This window comes from Melopsittacus undulatus, chromosome 4 (assembly GCF_012275295.1).
Source record: "Melopsittacus undulatus isolate bMelUnd1 chromosome 4, bMelUnd1.mat.Z, whole genome shotgun sequence".
In the NCBI taxonomy this organism is placed as follows: Eukaryota; Metazoa; Chordata; class Aves; order Psittaciformes; family Psittaculidae; genus Melopsittacus; species Melopsittacus undulatus.
Genome location: NC_047530.1, coordinates 33,522,613 through 33,544,333, shown reverse-complemented (window position 1 = coordinate 33,544,333; position 21,721 = coordinate 33,522,613). Strand labels below are relative to the sequence as shown.

Sequence of the window (21,721 nt, the reverse complement as noted above, 5' to 3'; positions counted from 1 at the left end):
TTATATCCTGATATTTCTTCTGAATAGCCTGCCACCAGCTATTATCGGTAGCTAAAAATACAAGAAACTTACACTTCCCTTTGAGTTAACCTAATTGATTTTAGAGTAACCAGTAATTACACAGATCCATTGCAGGAGACTAACACCTATGGTTTACTGGTTTGGCTTCACAAAGATTGATACACAGCTTCTTGACCACATCTTTTAGAAACTGGTCTCATAAGATTTCAGTAAAATGTTATCTTAATTACATTGCAAAAAACAATATTTGGGTTGTGAATGGCTTATAATCTATTGCTATTTTAAAAAACTCTACTTTCTAATAGCTGTTTAAGTAAAATTCACTGTCCATGAACAATAATGGTAAAACACGTTATAATAAAATGGTAGGTGCTTGAAGCTTATTTGCTTCATTTGTTTTCCCTTCTTAATAAGTGGTAGAAGCATAGGTTTTAAGGCCAAGAGGGCTCATGGGAACATCTAGTCTGACATTCTGGATGACAAAATCACAAAACTACCCAATAGGTATGGTTAATTAGAGCTCCTTCCCTCTTTTATTTTTTTTTTTCCTGTGGGTTTGCTTGGGTTTTTTTTGACTGTTCCTAAGAGCTAAATTAATGTTTTCATGGAACTAATGTTAAGATCTAACATAATGCCAAGATCTGCTCCTGAATGAAATGATGAACTCAGAATCTGTACCTTTTATTATATGTATCTATGTATGGATTTCTCCATGTATCATTTGCAGCTATTGACATCCAATTTCATTTACCAGTTATTTTTACAAGCCAAGCAGTCCTATAAGAGCCTTCTGACATTCTTCACAGTCCGCTCTTAGCATTATTACCTTAATAACTTTCTAGCATAAGTAAGCGTTGTTACCTTACTGTTCATCCCCTTTTTTATGAATGTATAAATTCTAAATTATTTCTCTGATTCATTTACTCTTCTCATTTGCTTCCTATTTTTAACCAACAATTTATGTGGAGTGTATTTATCTAAACTGTCACAATCTTGGGAATGAACTAGACTTTCTGTTTTTTTCCCCTTAAGAAAAATTCTCCTTGTATATCGAAGTGTCCCCTTTGGGAGGAGATAAATTTGTTTTAATATGTGAAATCCTTACATAAACATTTATACATGCTGGAAAATAATAGTGAAAATTATTTCTTAGGGAAGATCTAAGTAATAATAAAAACACATACTACCTTAGAAACTGCCAAATGTGTTCTCATTGATCAGACTCAAGACATAGATCTATTTACTTGTGTATTATCAGCCTTAGCACAGTATCGCAGTACCATGTTTGCCGCCTTTGGCATTTTATCTAATATTCTAAACCTGAGGTGCTGTATGATCTGAAATACCAGCTGGTACACTATTGCTTTTGTTACTGTTAATAAAAATGTTATGGATGCTGACTAGGTTTTTGTACCAGCATTTATTAGTTTCCCTGGTCCATCACTGAGGATTTCAGACAATCTGACAGGCAGAGAAAGAAGTCTTTGAAAGACTGACATTGGATTTTTAGTACTGCTCTGAATTCCCTGTTAAAAGGGAGGGTTTGAACATCCATTTGCATAACAGTTGCACTTCTCATGCTTACCTGTACTTAACTTGCATTGACATCACCACAAGTCAATTCCAGCTCATTCCTTACACTCCTCAAATAGGAAAAATCATTCATATTACATTCATTATTTCATCCATTGACTATATTACTGTAATATATGGACCAAAATCCTATAACTGTGGGCATTGTCCAGGGACAGAACATTAATGGTTCTTACCTGCAAAAGTAACATATGACTGCATACAGATATAGACAAACATGGGTATCTGTATGCAGTAGAAAGCTATATAATATATAGTAACATATAATAACATATATAATTTATGTACATTTCTGGAATAGGGTTGTGTTTTTTCCCTAAGGTAGAGCTTTGCCGCTGTTGTGATTTATAATGAAAGACATTTAAGCTAAACAAATGTGAAACCAAAATTACTGTTCATGTGTGTTTTCAGTAGAAATTCAAGCAGTTTTGGAGTAACTTCCTGTGTAGTTTTATTTCTAAAAGTCTTTTGGTGAAGGACTTAACAGTATTATTATGAGTGTTTCTTTACATTTTCCTATGCCCTTTCAGTGTTTGTCATACGTACAAAAAAGTTTGGTTTCAGAGATCTTTCTAAATTTAAAGTATTTCTGACTGTTTATAAAGACCTTTGAGGTTTTTAAATCCTGTTTCCTTTCTGTCACATATGAGCTCAGACTTTCTTTGTCTCACAGAACCAGATACCACTTTTTTATTCAAATGGAACAGCAGGAAATTTTTTCATTTACATTTGAAATGTAAAGAAAATTAGTAACTAAAAGCATACTGTTCTATAGTCCCTGCTCAGCTAGTAAGACTTTAATCAAATTCCCTCCTTATTCCCAAATAAACATACAAAGAGTTCTTTAAAAGGATGTGGTTCAAGTAGTCTGTAGTGCAAACAGGACCTGCTGAAACACTTTCACAGTCTGGGAGTCTGGCCTCTGTACTGCAACAACTTTTTAATCCACGTGTCAGACTGATAGAGAAATCAAGAAAATCTACATTAAAAAAAAACTTCAAAAAATGCTGTAACCTTATGCAAATAGAAGAAAGAAAGGTTAGGTAGAAAAAGAAGACATAATTTGGGAGGAAAAGGGCAAAATTCTCCTCTTGTGGATCTATGGTACCAATTTTTGTTCCTGGCCACCAGAAAAAAGGTAATGCTGTTACTCAGAGTTGTAATTTCATAATTAGTATAGATACACTTGTTCAGAATTACATCAGGAACAAACCTTTTCTTCTGCATTACACGAATTTCAAAATTGCCATCAGAACTGTCTCATCCTTATTTGAATGCATGCAGTCATGTTCAGGCACGACAAAACATTGCAATGAAAATAGCTTCTGAGGAAGCTCTTCAGTAATTTTTTCTTTGTAACTGAAGGAATTGAATTATTTTTCTAATGCTATGTTAAGATCTAGACTTTCATTTTTTTAACCTTCATTCACTTTATAGTTGTGACAGAGACTTTGCTTTTCCCCAAGTTGCATCAGCCCTTGTGGAGGAAGGGAGAGGAACTTCACCACCCAGAGGTTCTGCAGGAATATTAAATTTCATATAGTCCTAGTTTATATTACGATTTGTGGAAACTCTCTAATTAAATGGGTAAGGAGAAAACTGCATTTTTTAACATAATGTCTTTTAAACTATTTTGGTGGGCATCTCCTTTCTGACTGATGGGTCTGAGTTGAAAGGAGCTAACTTCATTAGTTCCTGGGGGACAAGGATGTGTACTAACTCTTTAGAGTGTCCAGGAACATTAAACTTAAAATTTACTACACTGGGTCATAAAGAAAGCTCCATTTCACCCAAGATCCTGTCCTGAACATTGACCAAGAGCAGACAGCTCATCCAACATGGATTAGACATAGCTGCAGTCCCTCCAGAGTGTACCTGCTCTGCTTTGGGCTTCTCCAGAACCACTCATTTTAAAGTGCTCCAGCATGACCTCATGCACAGCCACTGATGCTTTGAGGTATACTTCTCCAGCATGGAGGTATACCTGCTATGGCAGAGACATAGCCACAGCCACAGTTGTTTCAATAGGTACTTGCTCTGGTGTGGATTTATTCACAGCCATAGATGCTGTGGGGTGGTCTTCTCCCACATGGACTCATCCATAGGCCACAGTCTCTTCAATTGGAGCATTCCCATTCCAGCCTGCTGAGTACAGCAGTACAGAAAGAGCAGTGATGGCCTGGCCATCTGTCAGCTCAGGTGCATCCCCGTTGCTGTTATCAAAACATTCTCAGACACTGGTGAGTAAGATGATAAACAGTATGTTATCAAAACATTCTCAGATACTGCTGAGTAAGATGATAAACAGTACAAGCAGCAAAACAAAAAGCAGCTACTAACAAGCAACAGACTAATACACAGTAAGGCAAGCAAGGCTCATGGCAAGCAGAGAAGCCTCTCAATTAAAAGCTAAAGAGCAATAAGAGCTATAAATTTGATCTAGCACATTCCAATCAAATCTGTTGTTTTCTCAAAACCGTCAAGCCCCATGTTATGCTCCAAAAAGGATTATAATGGTTTAACCCCAGCTGGCAACCAAGCCACATGCAGCCACTCACTCACTTTCCCTTAGTGCTATGGGGGAGAGAATCAGAAAAGTAAAAGTGAGAAAATTCATGGGCTGAGATCAAAACAGTTTAATAGGCAAAGCAAAAGCTGTGCACACAAGAAAAGCAAAACAAGAAATTCATTCAGCACTCACCATCAGCAGACAGGTGTTCACCCATCTCCAGCACAGCAGGGCTACATCACATCGCAGTTACTTAGGAAGCCAAAGCACCATAACTCTGAACATGCCCACCTTCCTTTTATTTCCCCCTTCTTTATATGCTGACTATGATGCCATATGATGTAGAATATCCCTTTGGTCAATTGGAGTCAGCTGTCCCAGCTGTGTCTCTTCCCAATTTCTTGTGCATCCCCAGCCTGCTGGCTGGTTGGTAATATAGCTTAAAATACCCCTGGTTTATCAACACTGTTTCCAGCACAACCCTAAAACGTAGCCTTATACTAGCTACTATGAAGAAAATTACCCCAGCCAAAACCAGCAGAAGCGTACCAGACAGAGAAATCTGTGAGTCCAGATGGGATGTACTTAAGAGTGATGTGAAGGCTGCTTGATGTCATTGTGAGGCCACTCTATCATCATTGAAAGATCATGGTGATCAAGAGAGATTGATGGTGTCTGAAACAGGCACACCTAATGCACATCTACCAGTAAGGCAAAAAGGAGGATCTGGAGAAACACAGGGTAGTGGCTGTTGTGTAGTTATTTTTTGTATGCAAGTCGTTCTGTACTTTTAACCATTCTTTTGCAGGTGCTATATATACACAACTAGTGGCAAAACAATTGTCTTTATTTTATCCTATATTTCTGTCTAAATAATTCCTAACATTCAGCTTGCCTTTTCTAACCTCTGCTGAGCAGGTGGCAGCAATTACAGGCACTTAGCCATCCTCTGATTAGAAACAATAGTAGCCAGCAATTACACTGTGTTCTTACTCTCTTTCCTTGAAAGAAGTGAACCTCTTCTGATTGCTGTTTTCTGAAATTTTATGATCCCCTTTGATCTTTCCTGGTAGCTATTTATAGATTCTTGGCTTAATTTCAGAAACACAGCTCTTCTCTATCATCCTTGGAGTACATGCTCCTCAAGTGCAGTGGGAGCAAGGTAAGGGGCTGTTTGGAAAGGTGATCAGCAGATGCAGTACATACTGCCAGGTAGGCCAGTGTTTTGGGAAAGTATTATTTTTGCTAGTAATTGTCAGATAGAAATCTAGGTATGAAATACTCTTTCATCCATGGGACTCCCTCTTAGGTACCAGGGCCAAGAGGCAAAGCCAGAAGAGAAAATTGCGCTATTTCCACAGAAAAATAGAAGATTGAAGTCTTTGCTAGTCTGGAGTCCAGAAATTTTTGTCATTATGTAAAAGATGTGAAGCACATAAAGCTAGGTATCCAGTGAAATATATAGAAGGAAAACAAATAGGAGTGACAGGTATAACATATCAGAGCAGAGACAATCTCTGTATGGTTTATCTTACTACCTGTGGCTGACAGATAAGCTTGAAAGTTTTCATATTGTGCCGTTGACATAGTTTAAGTCTTCACTGAATTATACATAATTGTACAGTTAACATGCTGTCTCTGAAGAATAGCCACAAACAGCTGAAAGCTTATGAGTAAGATTTAGACTTGATATAAGAAAGAATTTTTTTTTAATGATGAGGGTCTTGAAACACTGGAACTGTTTACTGAGAGAAGTGGTAGATGCCACATCTCTGGAAACTTTCAAGGTCCAGTTGGATGGAGCCCTGAGCAACCTGATGTAGTTGAAGTTGTCCTTGCTTATTGCAGGGGAGTTGGACAAGATGATCTTTAAAGGTCCCTTCCAACCCAAACTATTCCATGATTCTATGCTAGGTTGTAATGTTAGGTTACATTGCCTTTACTGGCTCTTTAAACTGTATGTTTAACTATCTCCCTATTCATGAGAAAAAATAGCTCAAATTTACTGTGTTGTGTGACTTAATATTGCATTTTAAAGACTGCCATTATAAAAGGTTGCTTTTCATTATATACATATAAGGAAATTTTTGTATATGTATATATACACACTAGAGATAATTGCTGCATCCTTTGGTACTTCTGTTTTTATTTCAAAACAAGCTCAAAAGATTTCAATAAAATTAGTCTAGGGTGCTTTGTTTAGATCCAGACTGATCATGCTCACTGTCCTCAGATGAATAGAGAACTAGTTTTATTTTAGCATGAGTCAGCAGCTCATTATCAATATCATTTAAATTGTAATGAATTTACTGTAGGATCTATCATTGCTTCTACTTGAGTCTGCAGCATTGGATTTTGCAAAATCGTGGTCATTATTGTTTCCCATTGACTTGGTGTTGGAATGAGGCCTTGAGTGCAACAAATGACTTTTCTACTCTACATTTTGCTACACAATTGCTTCGCAGTTACAGTATTTTGTAAAATTTGATATTTTTCTTCCCTTTTACAGTTATGTCAATAAACTCTGCTTCTCAATTCAAGAGAAGGCTGTTGTGTGCTTCTGAAGTGTAATGGGTTGGAAATTTAACGAGAAAAGAAAACAAAGTAATGAAAACTGACTGCAGTAGCAATTCAAGATTCTGTGGTGTGTAACACTTACAGAATCAGCCTGTTGAATGACTGTTGAAATCTTCTCCAAAAATAGAGGTTGTTTAAGTCTGGGGTTTTAAGTCTGGTGTAAACCACTTTTTTGCTATTAAGTTGATCAAAACTAGTAATTTCCACAGACAAAGAAAGGATAAAAATGAGTTTCTCCTGTCATATCACCAGTGCCTTTTGTGGCCATGTGTTGCATTTTTATTTAAGTGAACCTCTTCTTAGCATCCACAAAAGAACTATTTGGAGTCCCCCTGTTTTCTGTTGAGCAAGTTATGTGTGTAGTTAAAGCATACTGAAGTAATACTTGTTTCTCCTGGGAATGGGAATCATAGTATGCTTATGGCTTTGTGTTTGCACTTGTATAGTTCCCAACACTTGCTGGTTTTCCATACCAAGTGACAGGAAATTTTAATGTTACAAACATACAGGAAATGCTACTGGCACGATGACTGATAAGCAATGGAAACTAAGTTGTATTCAATGTTCAAAAATTATTGTTTTGATCTTCATTAGTCTCTCTGGTTCCCTTCTGTCACTCATTCCTGTTTTGTTGGGTTTTTAGCTCAATATTTCACAGCCCATCTCAGCTACTTAGGATTAAATACCTCTGACTCGTAGGCATTTAAATGTCATGCTTTCTTCAGTCCTGTTGGTTTAGAAATCTGTTAAACAACATTAGCAACATACTGTTTTGCTGGTAAATAGAAGGTAACATTGAGTAGGGCCAGTGCTTCCTGTAAATTCTTCATTTTTTACTCAAATTCCAGCAAGAAGCAGTGGGTGATTACAAAATTGAACAAGAATAAGCTCCCACATTGTGGCTTGGTGTTTTATGTTTGCTATAAATTAGCAAGTAACCAACCTGATTTCTTGCCTGTCAGTCTGACAGTGCCCATATGCACCTCAGTTTGTAGGAAGAGGATATGTTAGTGCTAAGAACTTACTTTAAATACAGAGTCATCCCAAATGCTGACCTGCACACTTTCATTTTGAAAGGATCTAGTATGTCTTTTATTTCTTAGGGCTGGGCCAGTTTTGATGCATAATTTATGTTATCCTTTTGGACTCTAGTTAATTATATGAAAGTAGCTATGTAGTCTTCTAGCACAGTCAAAAGAAGTTTTCTACTTTTAGAGTTATTTTGCTGTCAGAGTCTTTCCCTGGCCTCTACCTTGCTGGTAATACTAGCATTAGACGCTAGGTGGTAATCGTCTTCTGGTAAGCTCAGCATGCACTTCACTATGTGAAATCTTTTTTTTTTTTAATAACTGTTTTTGCACCACTGAAAGACTATAATGCATTTATTTCAGAATAACAGTAATCAAAAAGGTAATATTTTTGTTTACTTAGTTTGTATTGAGTTTAGTTGGATACAAAATCCTAGAAGTTAATGTGTCAATAATTGTTTACCTAGCCATTATCTCAGCTGTTGCTGTTATTGTAAAAGCTGGAAGGTCATTGCTTGTTACAATTTTCTCAGAAATATTAATATGTAAAATTTCTTACTTAGTTTCACATATAGCCAGTTGTCACGGTCATGTCTCCCCCGCCATCTTTGTGGAGAGTAGTTCATTCAAATACCTGTAGCTATTGTTGCCACAATTTAAGTTATAAATCATGTAATTTTAATCTGAAATTCTTTGGATGATCCCCATTTATTTGTTATGTTTTGTAGACAGACATTTTAAAAATCTTTTAAAATAAAGAGGCTAAGTATGTAAAATATATATTGCCTAGTAGATCTTCCTGAAGCAAAACCACAGTTACTGCTAAGGATATTGTTAAAATCATATATACATATATACACACACATATGTTTTGACATATTTCTGTATTTCTTAATATAGAAAATGTGAAACCATTCATGTTTGAGGACAATGTTGGTTTCACATGTTTTTTTCACTATTTGCCTCCAGCTCCTGCTAAAAGATAATGTCCACTCAGTGCCAGAATGGCCTACTAGATGCTTTTTGCTTCCTTATTTAGGAACGTGAAGTAGCTGCAGGGATTGCTGCAGAGAGGCTTCAGCTGAGTGAAAAAGTTTTCCTTCTCTGCTTATTGCTGAAGCATGAGGTCAGGACCCTTGTTACCGACCATTTCTGAGTGTCTGAGTGCAGCAGTGGTTCATGAGAAGGGACAGTGAACTACTACCATCGGGACTGAGAATGGGGAGGGGAGAAGTCATGTTCAGTGTTCTTCAATGAAGGAATGTTCCCTACCACCACTCTCTCACAGGTGACAGGTAAGGACACCCTTCTGCTGCTGCCTTGTCTTGATGAACAGAATCTCAGGCTTGGAAAGCAAACAAACCCTCCAAAACCCCACAACAAACCCCAAAGTCATGAGAAGCTTGTAATTAAATGTAGTCGTAAAAATCTTTTTAAAAGACCAGTGCTTTCCATAAATATTATATAATACATTACTTATGCCTTCATGCTATTGTAAGAACTTCAGCACTGAGTCAGAATTCATCTGCAATGAGAAATAAAGCTTTCAAGTGATTTAATAAGCAAATCAAAGAGCAATAGAATTTTTCCTTCTTTAGATATTCACATTTACATCTGTAAGTTCTCACTCTAATAGTACTTTGGCTACATAATGGATGCTGTTAGTGCTAGTTATCAGATGAAAAGGTGCAATAGAAGGGAATGTATAAATCCTACATTTTCTCCTGGACTTTTTTGCTCTAACACAAGGCAATAATAGAAATTAAGTAGCCACTGTCAAGTGAAATAGCCTTCACATCTCTTGGTGTTTCTCTGTTCCTGGTTGCTACGTACCTCTGATATTCATCAATATCACGTGTTTGAAAATGGCAACTTGTAAGAAATGAAATACCTACCAAAGTTTTTTTGTTAACCTCCTTATATGCTCTATATCACCTCTGTAAGTCATAGGCCAGATTCTATTCTTGTGCATATGTGCACTTAAAAGAGAACTAGGATTATGAACAGTTTCACTTGAATTTTTTTGTAACTGCTTGGTACTTGTCTCTAATTGTACTTAGCATTCAATAAAAAAAAAAAATCAGCTATGTTGTAGTTCTGATTTAAATGCACAAGGAGAAGTGAGAAACTCCTGGCTTCTGAGATGTAATTATGGCTTTGGTAGTGGAATACTTCTGTGGAATTGTTTTTTATTTCTATTATTATTACTTATGCCTTGTTTTAAGCCACCTGTAAATTGTGTATTTTAATGGATTACTATTTATAGATTTTTTAAAGTGCAGTCTAAATAAGAAAACATTACTGTGTTACAACAGAATATACTAAGGGCAATTAACATCATTATTTGCAATGCAATTAATGCTACTTGCTCAGTTTACAGGGCTGATTCTAGTTTTACTGGCTTATGCCTGGCCTAAGCTGCCTAATCTTATGTCTTTAAAGTAACAACTCACAGTTGTTAGGTGAGTGTCTGTAGTACTTGATTTTTGAGCAAGAAGCTTTTTACATTCCTGATTGACAGATGTTTGGGGCAGAGGAAAACGAAAACGTTCAATTCTGCACAAGCAGTCTAATAAGTTTCTTACCAGTAGTTCAGGTTTCATTTTCTTGATACACAAAATGTAAAGTCTTTCAGGAACACAGAGGTTAAGCTTTTGGTGCAAGTATCAAAACAGAAAGAGAATTTTAAAGCTTCAAACCAACTTTCCGACCTATGAAACTAAGAAATGCAAACTAAATGTCACCCTATGAGACCTGAAATGTTTTATTCTGAAACTTTTTCTTGCCATTTTAAAAACATTTCATTTATTGAAAATGTGATTTGTGTTCTTTTTTATCTTTGCAAATATTGATAGCATGTTTGCAATGAACATGACCTCAGACTTTGGGTTCTTCTTTTTGAAAGATTTTATGGGAGGAAGATTGAAGTTTTTTTCTGGATTTAATAGAGCTTTTAATCTGAATGAGGAAAAAAAAGGTAGAAATAAATGGTAGTACTCAGGGTAGCACAGGTGCAATTTTTTCATCAAATGGCATTGAACATTTTCATGTATGCTGTATTTGCCTTAATATAAAAAGGATATTAAGTGAGCCTATTAAATACGTGCTTATAGCTACATTTTTTCTCACTTGGGAAAATAATGTATATTTGCCCAGTGAAGTTTTTTCCTTTTTTCTGAAAAAGCTTACTTTCTTCATGAAGATACAGTGGCTGGCTGAATACTGGACTTTTAAGACAGTTGGTAAGCTTGGGATCTTTAAATGCAGTTAGACTGGGCTAAACTACAACTAGTCCATTTATATTACTCTCATTTTTGATCCATCATAGACTTCACTGATTGCAAATTTTATCAGCTTCTCTTCTTCCCACTCCTAAGAATTACTGTCCATTCCACAGCCTTCTACACACTCATGGCCCCCAGCTAGTAATTCCCCACAGACTCGTACTTGGCAAACAGAAACTGAAGCACTGATTTTTTTACCTGCAAAAATGCATCAGCCCACAGGTTTGTAAAACTCAGAGGGAATGGGAGCTTTGTGGGTGGTTCTGCACAAAGGTTAGCTTTAAAGTCTGGCCCTGGCTCCAGGCCTGTTGCATTCACTCCAGTTTACAGTCTGCATAATCGCTGGCTCTGAACTCAGGTGGTCTGTTAAGACAGCAAGTAGTTAAAGAATGGCAGCTAACAAACATCAAATACTCTGTGAGTACATGCTCCATGCATTTGGTAAGTTGTTTATGTAGTAGGTATATTACATGAACTTCGAGACTTTTAGCTTTACTGACAAACTTTGATATATTTCACCTCACAGATGAGTTTTTATCTTGAAATGGGCTGTTTCTTCCCTTCTTCTGCCTGAGATTTCTTTCTACTTATACTTTTCTGTCTCTCATTCATTTGAGTATGCTTATAAACACATCCTGTAACCCATATGGTTTTTTGTCATATTTGCAGAATGTTGGTGTGTGTTTAAGCTCTAGCAGATAGATAGGAAGAAATACCATGCTCCCACTTATAGCCCATATAATACATTTACCAGTCATTCACTCAAAATGTAGCCTGTAAGTCTGCATTTCTTCATTGTGTCTATTCTTGACATATCAGGAGCCTTGTTTAGAAATTTATAAATGCAGAATAATTTCATAATACAGAAACTTTGATATAATTGGTTCATAAATACTATCCAGAATTTCCAGGCTTTTCTGATGGGATGTGTAAATTTCAAGTACGTCAATAAAAGATTAATGTGAGCTTACTTAGCCCATACGTAGCTCAAGAATGATGGGTCTGACTCTGCTCATTATCTGACAAAAATGGAGAGGGATGAATATCTGACATAAGAGCAGGAGGTCAAGAAGAGACTTCAGATGCTGTTTAAATTCTTGCTTTTCTAGAACATGGAATTATGCATAAGTGATCGGTTTACTACTAGTGTCAGCTATCTCAAAGGCCTGGAAATACAGACAGATGTTGAAACACAACAGCAAGATCAGCAGGCTGGGCTGGACTCAGCAGCTGGTTTTCACAAATACTTTGTCTAGGACTGTGATAATAGAGAGAAGCAGAAGCATGAAGTGGAGGAGGGATGGAAGAGGACTGTCATGGGTGTCAAGGTGCTACAGGTGCAGGGGCATAGGCAAGAATACCTCTGAACCAACTGGCATTTCTGTTGTTGGGGGTTTGATGGGAGTGCGAGCTGGGTGGATTGAAGTCAGGAGAAACATCAATCGACTGTTGGAAAAACAAAAGTCTAGGTTCTCCTTGCTCATTGTTGTAACAAGTATATGGAATAGTAGAGGTATACTTGGGAAGTACAGAGCCTTCTCTGTGGTGACAGTAGTGTACAGTGTCTTAATTTATATTTTTACTCAAGATGGAATTTTTAATAATTTCTACAGATATTGTTATCTTATTGTTTCTTATATGCAAGTTCCAGAACCTTGATAAATCTTAAGATGATAATATTTTAGTCTCTGTAAACCAAATATAATTACTATAATCAGACACTTCACATCATGAAACAGAAAACAGAATGAGGAAATGATCCTAATTTGTTTATTTTCCACTGAACTATTCTTAAAGAGAAGCTACAGGAAAAGCTTATCATTTGTTCTTGGTTATTCTTCAGATTATTCATTGACTATAAATTATGTAAGTGTATTCCCAGATGTACTGGAAAACAAAAGATCGCCTCACCCAGCAATGAGAGGTTGTAATTGTAAGTTTAAATGTCATTATAGGCTATTTTTCCAAAGCATTTCCTCTGGTTTTTTGGAAGAGTCAGTTTGCTAAGGATTCATTCTATTAAGAACTTTGCTGTTGAAAGTATCTATCTCCCTTAAATATTGCCTGGTTTTCTGAAACTTCTTGCAGATGGGTAAAATACATAATTCTTTTCTCTCCTGAGGAGCATCTTTAAATGGGCTTAAGCTAAAAACTAGCAATGTACATGCCATCCCCACATCAGAAGTCTAGGGAGGAAGAATGTTATCCTTATTACAAAGTATATGGAGAATTCTGTGAAGGTAGCATGCAATTGCTCTAATGCAATTTTGACTGGAATACCTGAATTTTTTTCTTGGAATAAAGGATGTGGCATCTTTATGGAGCCTGAAGTCATTAAAAGTATGTTTAAACTCTGAATACTTCATTTACTTCAACAGGAAAATATGTTTGCTAATCATGCTCTGGAGCTTTGGAAGGTCCATCATTACCACTGAAGACTGAGTTCCTAGGAGAGATGATGCAGAAGGTTGTAATTTAAATTGAGGGAACACACCAGCAAACCAGGCCACATAATGAAACAGGAATAGGAATGAGGCAAAGATGGAAACACTGGGAAAAGAGAAGAATAGAAGTATCAGAGCAGAGCTAGAGTTGTGTGAGACTTTTTTGGTATCCATTTGTACTTATCAAAGGGTATTAACTGCCAAACTTTTATTTTTATAGGAGGTTTATGGAGACTCACCTAAGAACAATTCCAAGTGATGCTTTTTCCAATCTCCCCAACATCTCTAGGATGTAAGTTCTCTTTCTGATATTATTCTTTTAGCTCTGTTATTTAAAATCACTTTCTTTCTCAAAAATTCTTTTTGTAAAATCTTCTGAAATGAAAATATTCTTGTACCTTTGCTACCCCACCACTTATATTGTAGAACTGCAGGTAATAACCCCATTGTTTATAATCTGAACTAACTATGGGAAGGCAGAATAAGTATTTTTAGATAAGAGTACACCTGTGTTGAAGTAGATGTGATAAATAAGGCCATAAACCTTGCTAAATATGATAAATGGTTTCATTCATAACAAACGAACATATTCTATTGCTGGTCCTGGCTAAAAAATTGTTTCCCGCTCCCAGCATCATTTGTAACTCATTTCAACAGAGATCCTGTGGCATTTCTAGACTAGGGATAGACTTTCACCAAAACATTAGTATTTGTGTGATATGAGAGAGAGTTCCATTGAGTCCTTTGTGTGTAAACACATGCACAGATACAGCCTACATATGCACAACCAGCAGTCTCTACCTATTTGCTTCACATCAACATTTGTCCCATTGAAAGTAGCTACTCTTGCACTGCACTGCCCAGCAGTGTCAGCAATCTTGAGACAAAGTTGGCCCACCTTTGTTACTTCATCTTGGTGCCTGGCCCATAATATAACAACCTGTGCATGGCCATTTGATGTAGGGAACTTCTCTGCCATCTTCCAGTTCACTCCCTAGAACCAGAGAGTCATGTAATTTAGAAGAGACCTCTGAAGTCCTCTAGTCCACCCCCTGGTCAAGGTTGGGTTAACTATGAGGTCCACCCAGCTTGCCTAGGGCTTTATCCAGTCTGATGTGTGCACTGTCAACTAAAGTAACTACCTCTTTCAGCAAGAGGCTCACAGTTTTCTTGCTCAACCTTTTATTACTAATGGAATACTCTCTGCTACACTCTGAATCTCTTCCAAATTATTTAAAATGTACTAAATATTTTTAATATCAATTGAAAGAAATAAAGATTTATCATCTTTAAAATTTCCACCAAAAAAAAATCTGATCCATCACTGATTGTAATAAAAAGCTCTCCTAAATTAAATGGTCATATTTCAATTTGCTATTTACTATTATTACTTCTAATACTGTAATTGGAAAAATATAATTAAAAAGGAGATGAGGCATATGATACATTATTTCTATTTATTATTACATTTTATTTGATTTTGACATCTGTAATTAATTCCACTCAATTTAATAATGATCAGGTTGCTTAGGGTATGTGTAACCACACAAAACATTAAAACTATATTGAGTAAATAATTTTGATCAAGAGTATCAAAAGTACTTAAATATTTTAATATTAATGATAAATACAAAGAGGGCAGTCAAGTTATTTTTAAAGATCTACAGATTAGAAATATGATATAAAATATTATTAGAAAAGTTATTAAAATACAGGAATGCATCTTTTAAATGTTATTCCAACATTAATAAATTTTAAAACTAAAGAGATACTTTGAAGAGAGTGTTACAATATTATCATCCTCCTAACGATGGTGAAGTGACTCTAGAACTATTTTCTCATGTTTCAGTAGATCCCTAGTGGTACAAATACTACTCAGTCTAAACTGTGTGCAAGTATTTCTTAAGCCTGGTGTCTGGTTTTGCTTCTGAGCCACTTTACTCCTTACATCCTTTATGACATTCACTGTAAGGCTAGAGTTTCTCTCCAAATTAATGTCAGAACACGTTGGTTTTTTTCCCTCAGCAATATCAAAGGTTGCTCTGATGATGTTTCTCTCTAGAGAAATTGCAACAGTTGTTGGCAATGATGGCCCAAGGACCATCTTTGTTTCTTTCCTTCCTTTTTAATAATTCGATACAGATAAATATGCCAATTTACCTGAGGGCTAGATCCCCTTAGAGAACTCCAAGGTGATTTTAAGTGGGGAGAAAGAAAGAAATATGATTCTGAAATGTGAAATACGGCTTTTTGCTTTTGCTGCTTAATAGCACGGTTGTGTTTTTTTTATTTAACAGTATTCTGTGGTATACTGTGCATCTCAGGCATCAGTCAAAATCAAAATCCTGTTAAAAGGTCTTTCCTAAGACACTGTGTATCTGGAAATGTCATGGCAGTTGGATGAGAGAAATAAAATGGTATGACAGGCACTAATGATGGTTTGCCATGACCTGAGACTTGTTTCTTTCCCTGTTTGATGCCATTTAGCTACATCTCCATAGATGAAACACTTCAGAGTCTGGAGGCCCATTCCTTCAACAGTTTAAGTAAAGTCACTCATATGTAAGTATTGTAAATAAATAAATGAATATAGTGATAAAATAAATTTGTGGATGTGTGGAAATAACATCTATATCTCTCTCTCTATACACATATTGATGTTTGAGTTACCATTCTTGTCTCCTTTGTAGCTGAATATTCCTTTACCCATTTCCTTTCTCCGTAATGTGGAATCAGTCTCTTTGACCTGTGCTTTCTTCCCCTACATCTTTTTGGATCCCTTTCTTTCCTGTATCCTCCGATGAAGTGTAAGAAAGTGCAGTGCAAATTAAGTGGGACTACATTATGAGCTCGATGGCAAGTTGAAATAAACTGACAACTAAAAATTACTTTTTTCAAATTACTGAAGGTAAGTGTAAAACAGTAATATAAACACCAGAAATAAAATCAGAAGGACCAAAGCACAGAGCAAAATGGCACTAGCTGGAGACATGAAGAATAACAAGTAATCATTCTGGAAGTGCAGAAGTAAAATGAAGAGTGTTTATCTGGTTATTAGAGGCAATGAGAATGTTATGGACAAAGGCTTCTGAGAAGTGCTTTTATAACTTTTTGTTCTGACCAGTCGTCACTAAGTGATGCACTAGGGCAGTTACAAAAGTGGTAGGATACGTGCATCCACAGAGTTCTTGTCATTCAGCAGTAACCTATCAAAATGAGAAGTAATGTATTGAATAGAGCCTTAAGGGATCCATTCTGTATTTTCCATATTTCTGTTACTGATCCAAATCAGGGAATGGAAAGTGTGCCAGTGTTGTAAAGCTCAGTTAAGTTGAAGCTTATCATATTTCAAAGATTTGTGTTTGCAGAGATTCCATGGGAGAGCACTGTCTGTCATCATGGGTCCAGAAAACATTGTCAGAGAGGAAAGACTTCTGGGTCCAGAAAGAGAACATACCATAAGCAGATACATCTTATAAAGCTGTTGCAACCCATTTCCTACACTGATGTTTGACAAAGCAAAAGTAATAGTACCTTTAAATTAGACTAGGCAAGGTTCATGTTAGACTCTAGGAAATATTTTCATATAGCTGGCATAAGTAAACACTAGGCTTGTCCCTATCATTGGAGGCCTTTAAGCCTGTTTAATCAGAAACTCCATCCACCTATTTAATCTTCACTCAGAGAAGAAGACTGAACTAGATGATCTCTTAACACTGCTCTTTTTTCTGTTATTTTTTCTTCCCTTTTGCTTTACACAGTATGAAACAGAAAGGTTAATAAAAATGAAAGAGGTATCATTACTGTTACGGATAGAGAACAACTAAGGCTGGAAAGTGGAACTACTTATCTTAAAGGTGCCTGACAGGCAAAGCTAGAAGTAGAGTCCAGGATCCTGAGCCCTAGTTCAGCCCAGTAACATGCTCCTGTATAATATTCCTGAGTGAATTTCATGGGAAAGCTTTGGCATGATAAGAGTACATATCTTTGGTTATAATAACATTTCCTTTTCTATAGATATTTTTTCTAGGCTTGTTGTCTTTATGTTCTCTCTTCCTCTTTCTCAGTTGTTGTGTCTAGGATTTCTTGTTCAACACACATGAACAATGAAATGTTTACCAGCAGCACATTTTATAACCAATGAATAAAGCATTTGGTACTATGCATGAACAATTCCTCGTGTAGTATTTGTGGTTCACCTTATTAGAAGTTAAAGATAAAATGCTCTTGGGTCATTCTTCGATGCAATATGGAGTGTAGTATCTTGTCTGTTTTAAACTATATGGATAAAAAGGCTTCTGAGGATGGCTTGAGAAAAAAAAAAACGCTAGCTGGCTAAATAGCTGTTTTCTGTTGTTCCTGTATTAGATTCAAAGTGGAGAATGGACTAGAAAAATCTCCTTTGGGATCTTAATTAATAACACAAAACTCATCTCCTTCAAAGGGTAACATAATGTAAACCTCTGAATACCATGAGCTCTTCCACAAAAAGCACACTCCAAGGAGACCTCAGAGCAGCCTTCTAGTACCTAAAGGGGACCTACAAGAATGCTACAAGAATTTTTATAAGAGCAAGTAGGGATAGGACAAGGGGGAATGACTTTAAAATGGAAGAGGGGAGATTTAGATTAGATATTAGGAAGAAATTATTATGAGGGTGGAGAGGCCCTGGCACAGGTTTCCCAGAGAACCTGTGGCTACCCCATCCCTGGCACTGTTCATGGCTTTAAGAAACGGGTCTAGTGGAAGATATCCCTGCCAGTGGAAGGAGGGTTGGAACTAGATGATTTTGAAGGTCCTTTCCAAACTTAACCATTCTATGATTCTGTGATATGATTCTGTGAGTAGTTTGAAAGAATGTGCTCTGTAACACTGCCTAATTTGTGTTCCTTTCTACTACCTAAAGGGTTAGTAGGGAATACAAGTAGAAGCCTTTTTTCTTCTTCAAATCTCTAACCACCCCCAAGGCATGTTTATATTCCTGCCTGGGAGGACAGCCAGTGCACCTCGCCATAGCCTGCCTTTGTCGTGGCTCCCCTGAAGTCAGGCGGGAGCACACCAATAAGGTGCAAAACAACTGCTTTATCTCCACCATGCCAGAACACGGGCCTGGATGTGCTGCCAATGCTTTAGGAAGCTTCAGGCCCAAGCCTCAGCAGAACTCACAGGCATCTACATGCACAGCCCCTATGGCACAGGCTGCCAGGAGGGGACAGTGTTCAGGGAATTCCCTGAACTGCTATGCAAGGGTTATGGTAATGTGGCATCCTTATATTTCTCACAAGGCACTACCAACAAAAAAACTGTACATAAATATAAGATACATATAATTCATTTTTTTTGTAAGAGCCACAAATACTACCCAGGACAAGACACCAGCACTTTACTCACAGAAGGTATAGGCAAACCCCAAACCTTTGCAGATAGACCACAAAGAAGGGCTGCCTCTATCACTCAAAAGCACTTCCCAGATTTTTAAAATCTGTTAGCAAGTAAGGCACACATATTTTTTAATCAGGGAATATTCAGGCATCTGGCAGATTAGGCAGTTACATATGAGCTGCAAAGAAAGCAATTTACAAATTTGTTTTTCTGAATTGCTTCCATAACTCCTCTGATTTGTTAACTCTTATCATTGCTGGGTTTGATTTATTTTCAAAGAACAAGATGATTCAGGGATAACTGTATATGTTGTGCTATGTATTTCTTTAATGTTCTCCCAAATTAAACAAATTAAACATTTGTTTAATGTTTCTTTAATTCTTCTTGCATAGTATTTTTGCTAAAATACTGCCAGGTAAAGACTAGCTTAGGGTATTTTAGAGGAGTTTGAAGTTACTCTAACAGTTTGTAAAAAAAGTCATTTCACGGAGTTTCATTTTCATAGGTTGTTTTTCATGGACTTTTCATAAAGTGCAGCTTTATGCAAGTATTTTTTTTTTATCCTAAATTAATCTTATACACACAGTTTCATTTTAAAAACATTTAGTTTTAAACATAAGAACTTCTTAGGAGAAAATTTAGTGTTTGTGGAAGGGAGGAACTAATTGCTTTTGCTTGAGTCAAATGTCATGTGAATAGGTATCCTGTGTTCATCATCCATGCTTGCCAAGCCTGTTAAAGTGCTCCAGATTTGACCTTCAGCGCTCCACTTTCTTCATCCTTATTCAGTTTATGTGCCTCTATCCCAACTTTCTGTTCTTTTCAAACCTCAGCTCCCTTTAAGCATAGGTCATATATTTATGAAACAATGCCTGCCAAGTGCTGAGCAACTTCTGCAAATTAAGGATACTGATCAACTGCTGTATTTCAATGGCTCAGATCTCATTTTGGTCTTAATTAATGACAAATTCACACTCTATGAAGATGAAAATCAGAGCCAAGATTTTGTGGTTTGGGTTTTTTTCCCCATTTGTGTTAAATTGGTGTCACAATGTTCTCTTGTTCCTTTTGTCTTTACCTTTTTTAAGTATGTCTTCAAGACATACTTAACGTCCTTACAAATTTAGAACCGTCTCTCCTGTACAATGGCATACGTATTTCTTTTTTCCAGATACACTTGTGAAAGTATCTGATTAGCAGTCACTGTCTCTGTGTACTCATCTTCCTGGTGGAGCTGCAGCTTGGTAGCCTTACACTAAATAAAAAACTTCTGTAATTAGGTCATTGTTTCTCAGGAAAACATTCCTGCGGAAGGAACCCCAGACAAATTCACTCTTTTCCCCTTCTCCATGTCTCTGCTCATGCTCCTTTGAGATCTCTCCCTACTCCCTTTTTGTCCTCACTTCAAAAGCTCTCTCCCATTGCGCAACTACATGAAAAGCCCTCTCAGCATTTGGGAACAGGGCCAAAGGTTATGGTTCAAGTGACTTGGCCTCATGTATGCAACATCATTTGGAGACCTGGTGGGGGACCACTCTCATCTCTGCAGAGGTGGAGCTAAGGGCCAGGACAGCTTTGCCAGCCTTCAGGCCAGGGCTGCACTTCCCTGGCTTGGACAACTTGCAGGGACAGGTTGTGGGAGAGGCTGCAGAAAGGAGAGGTGATACGATGAAGTATCTGAGATGCAACTGGAGAGGGGAGACTGAAGAGATCTGGGGGACTGCTGTATACCTGCAGGGAATTTCAAGGCACTGAAATTTTGTGTCATGCACAAAGATCTTTTTAAAAGCTGATGTCTGGAGGCAGGGAAATAAACAAGACTGCCAGGAGCCTGGGCCAGTTTTCTGGTGCTAACAATGCAAAGGCTTGACAGGCACATGCAGATGAAATAGCATTAATAGTTTGGCTGTAGGGGGAGAATAAATGGAAGTATAGAAGCCAATGAAGCTATAGCTTAGTAAGTCTAATAAGGCAGAGACGGGTCCCTCCAAAAAAGGCCTGATCTGAAGTATTTCAGAACTGCTGACCTGGATATCCTTAGTCTTCAGAGGTATCTCAGCATAATGTGATTATACTGGGACTCTATGGATAGATTTGGTATTTCTGGATTCTGGGCTTGAACAAAACCAGGAGTATGTCAGTATTGCAAAGATGTTGCAAAGTATGAAAGATATGTCTGGTAAATGAAATTCATACACCGCTTAAGCAACCGTGCCTTTCAAAATGTGACTAAATTCATTAGGATACTAAGTAGCTTATTAACCTTTCTAGAAGTTATCTAGTGAAATTACGTCTAAGTAATTATTTCACTAGACTAATATCTGAATAATTACAAGAGAAATGGTTTAATTTTAAATTAAATTGGATTTTGAGCTAAATATTTACATCTTTTTAACTGAACATAAGTTCATAGTTATTTGTAAGTCTCGATGCAGTACTTTCTATCAAAAAGTTACTTTCTCTGCATATCTGTCAATTCTTAATTGGTTTCTTTACTTTTAAAAATAAAGCAGAAGCTCAATAGTTTGTAAAGTAACTTTGAATAATTTTGTAAATATGCTACAAATAATTCTGTTATCCTGTAGTTAGGTAGCAACATCCTTTTTTCTTACAAGTATATCTAAGTAATTTTAGTTAGGACTGAGAAGTAAAATATTTATTCAGGGCACCTTTTGCCTTTCTGCATCAATGGTCAACAAAGATGCATACTATCTTAGGTTTTCTTATATCTTTAAAGCACTTCATTCCCAAAATTACTCAGAATCATTACATTGCTTTTGGATGCAGAATTTAAGCACTGTATTCTATGATTAAGTTGTATTTACAGGTGTGTCAAAGTTCCACTTCAAAAGCCACTTAAAATCAGCTCTCACAGACACTTAG

At 36.7% G+C, this 21,721-nt stretch overlaps 1 protein-coding gene across 3 annotated transcripts in view; it reads left to right on the top strand.

The window, feature by feature from the left end:
- Positions 1 to 21,721, top strand: part of TSHR (thyroid stimulating hormone receptor) — a 49,836-nt gene that overhangs the window by 7,023 nt on the left and 21,092 nt on the right. The window contains exons 2-3 of one of the 3 annotated variants that reach the window (XM_005148859.2): positions 13,677 to 13,748; positions 15,944 to 16,018. The exons of 1 other annotated variant lie outside the window; for it this stretch is intronic. In XM_005148859.2, the coding sequence (XP_005148916.2) occupies positions 13,677 to 13,748; positions 15,944 to 16,018 (147 nt within the window). The remainder of the gene's footprint in view (positions 1 to 13,676; positions 13,749 to 15,943; positions 16,019 to 21,721) is intronic. One more of the 3 variants, XM_005148860.2, reaches the window with a different exon arrangement.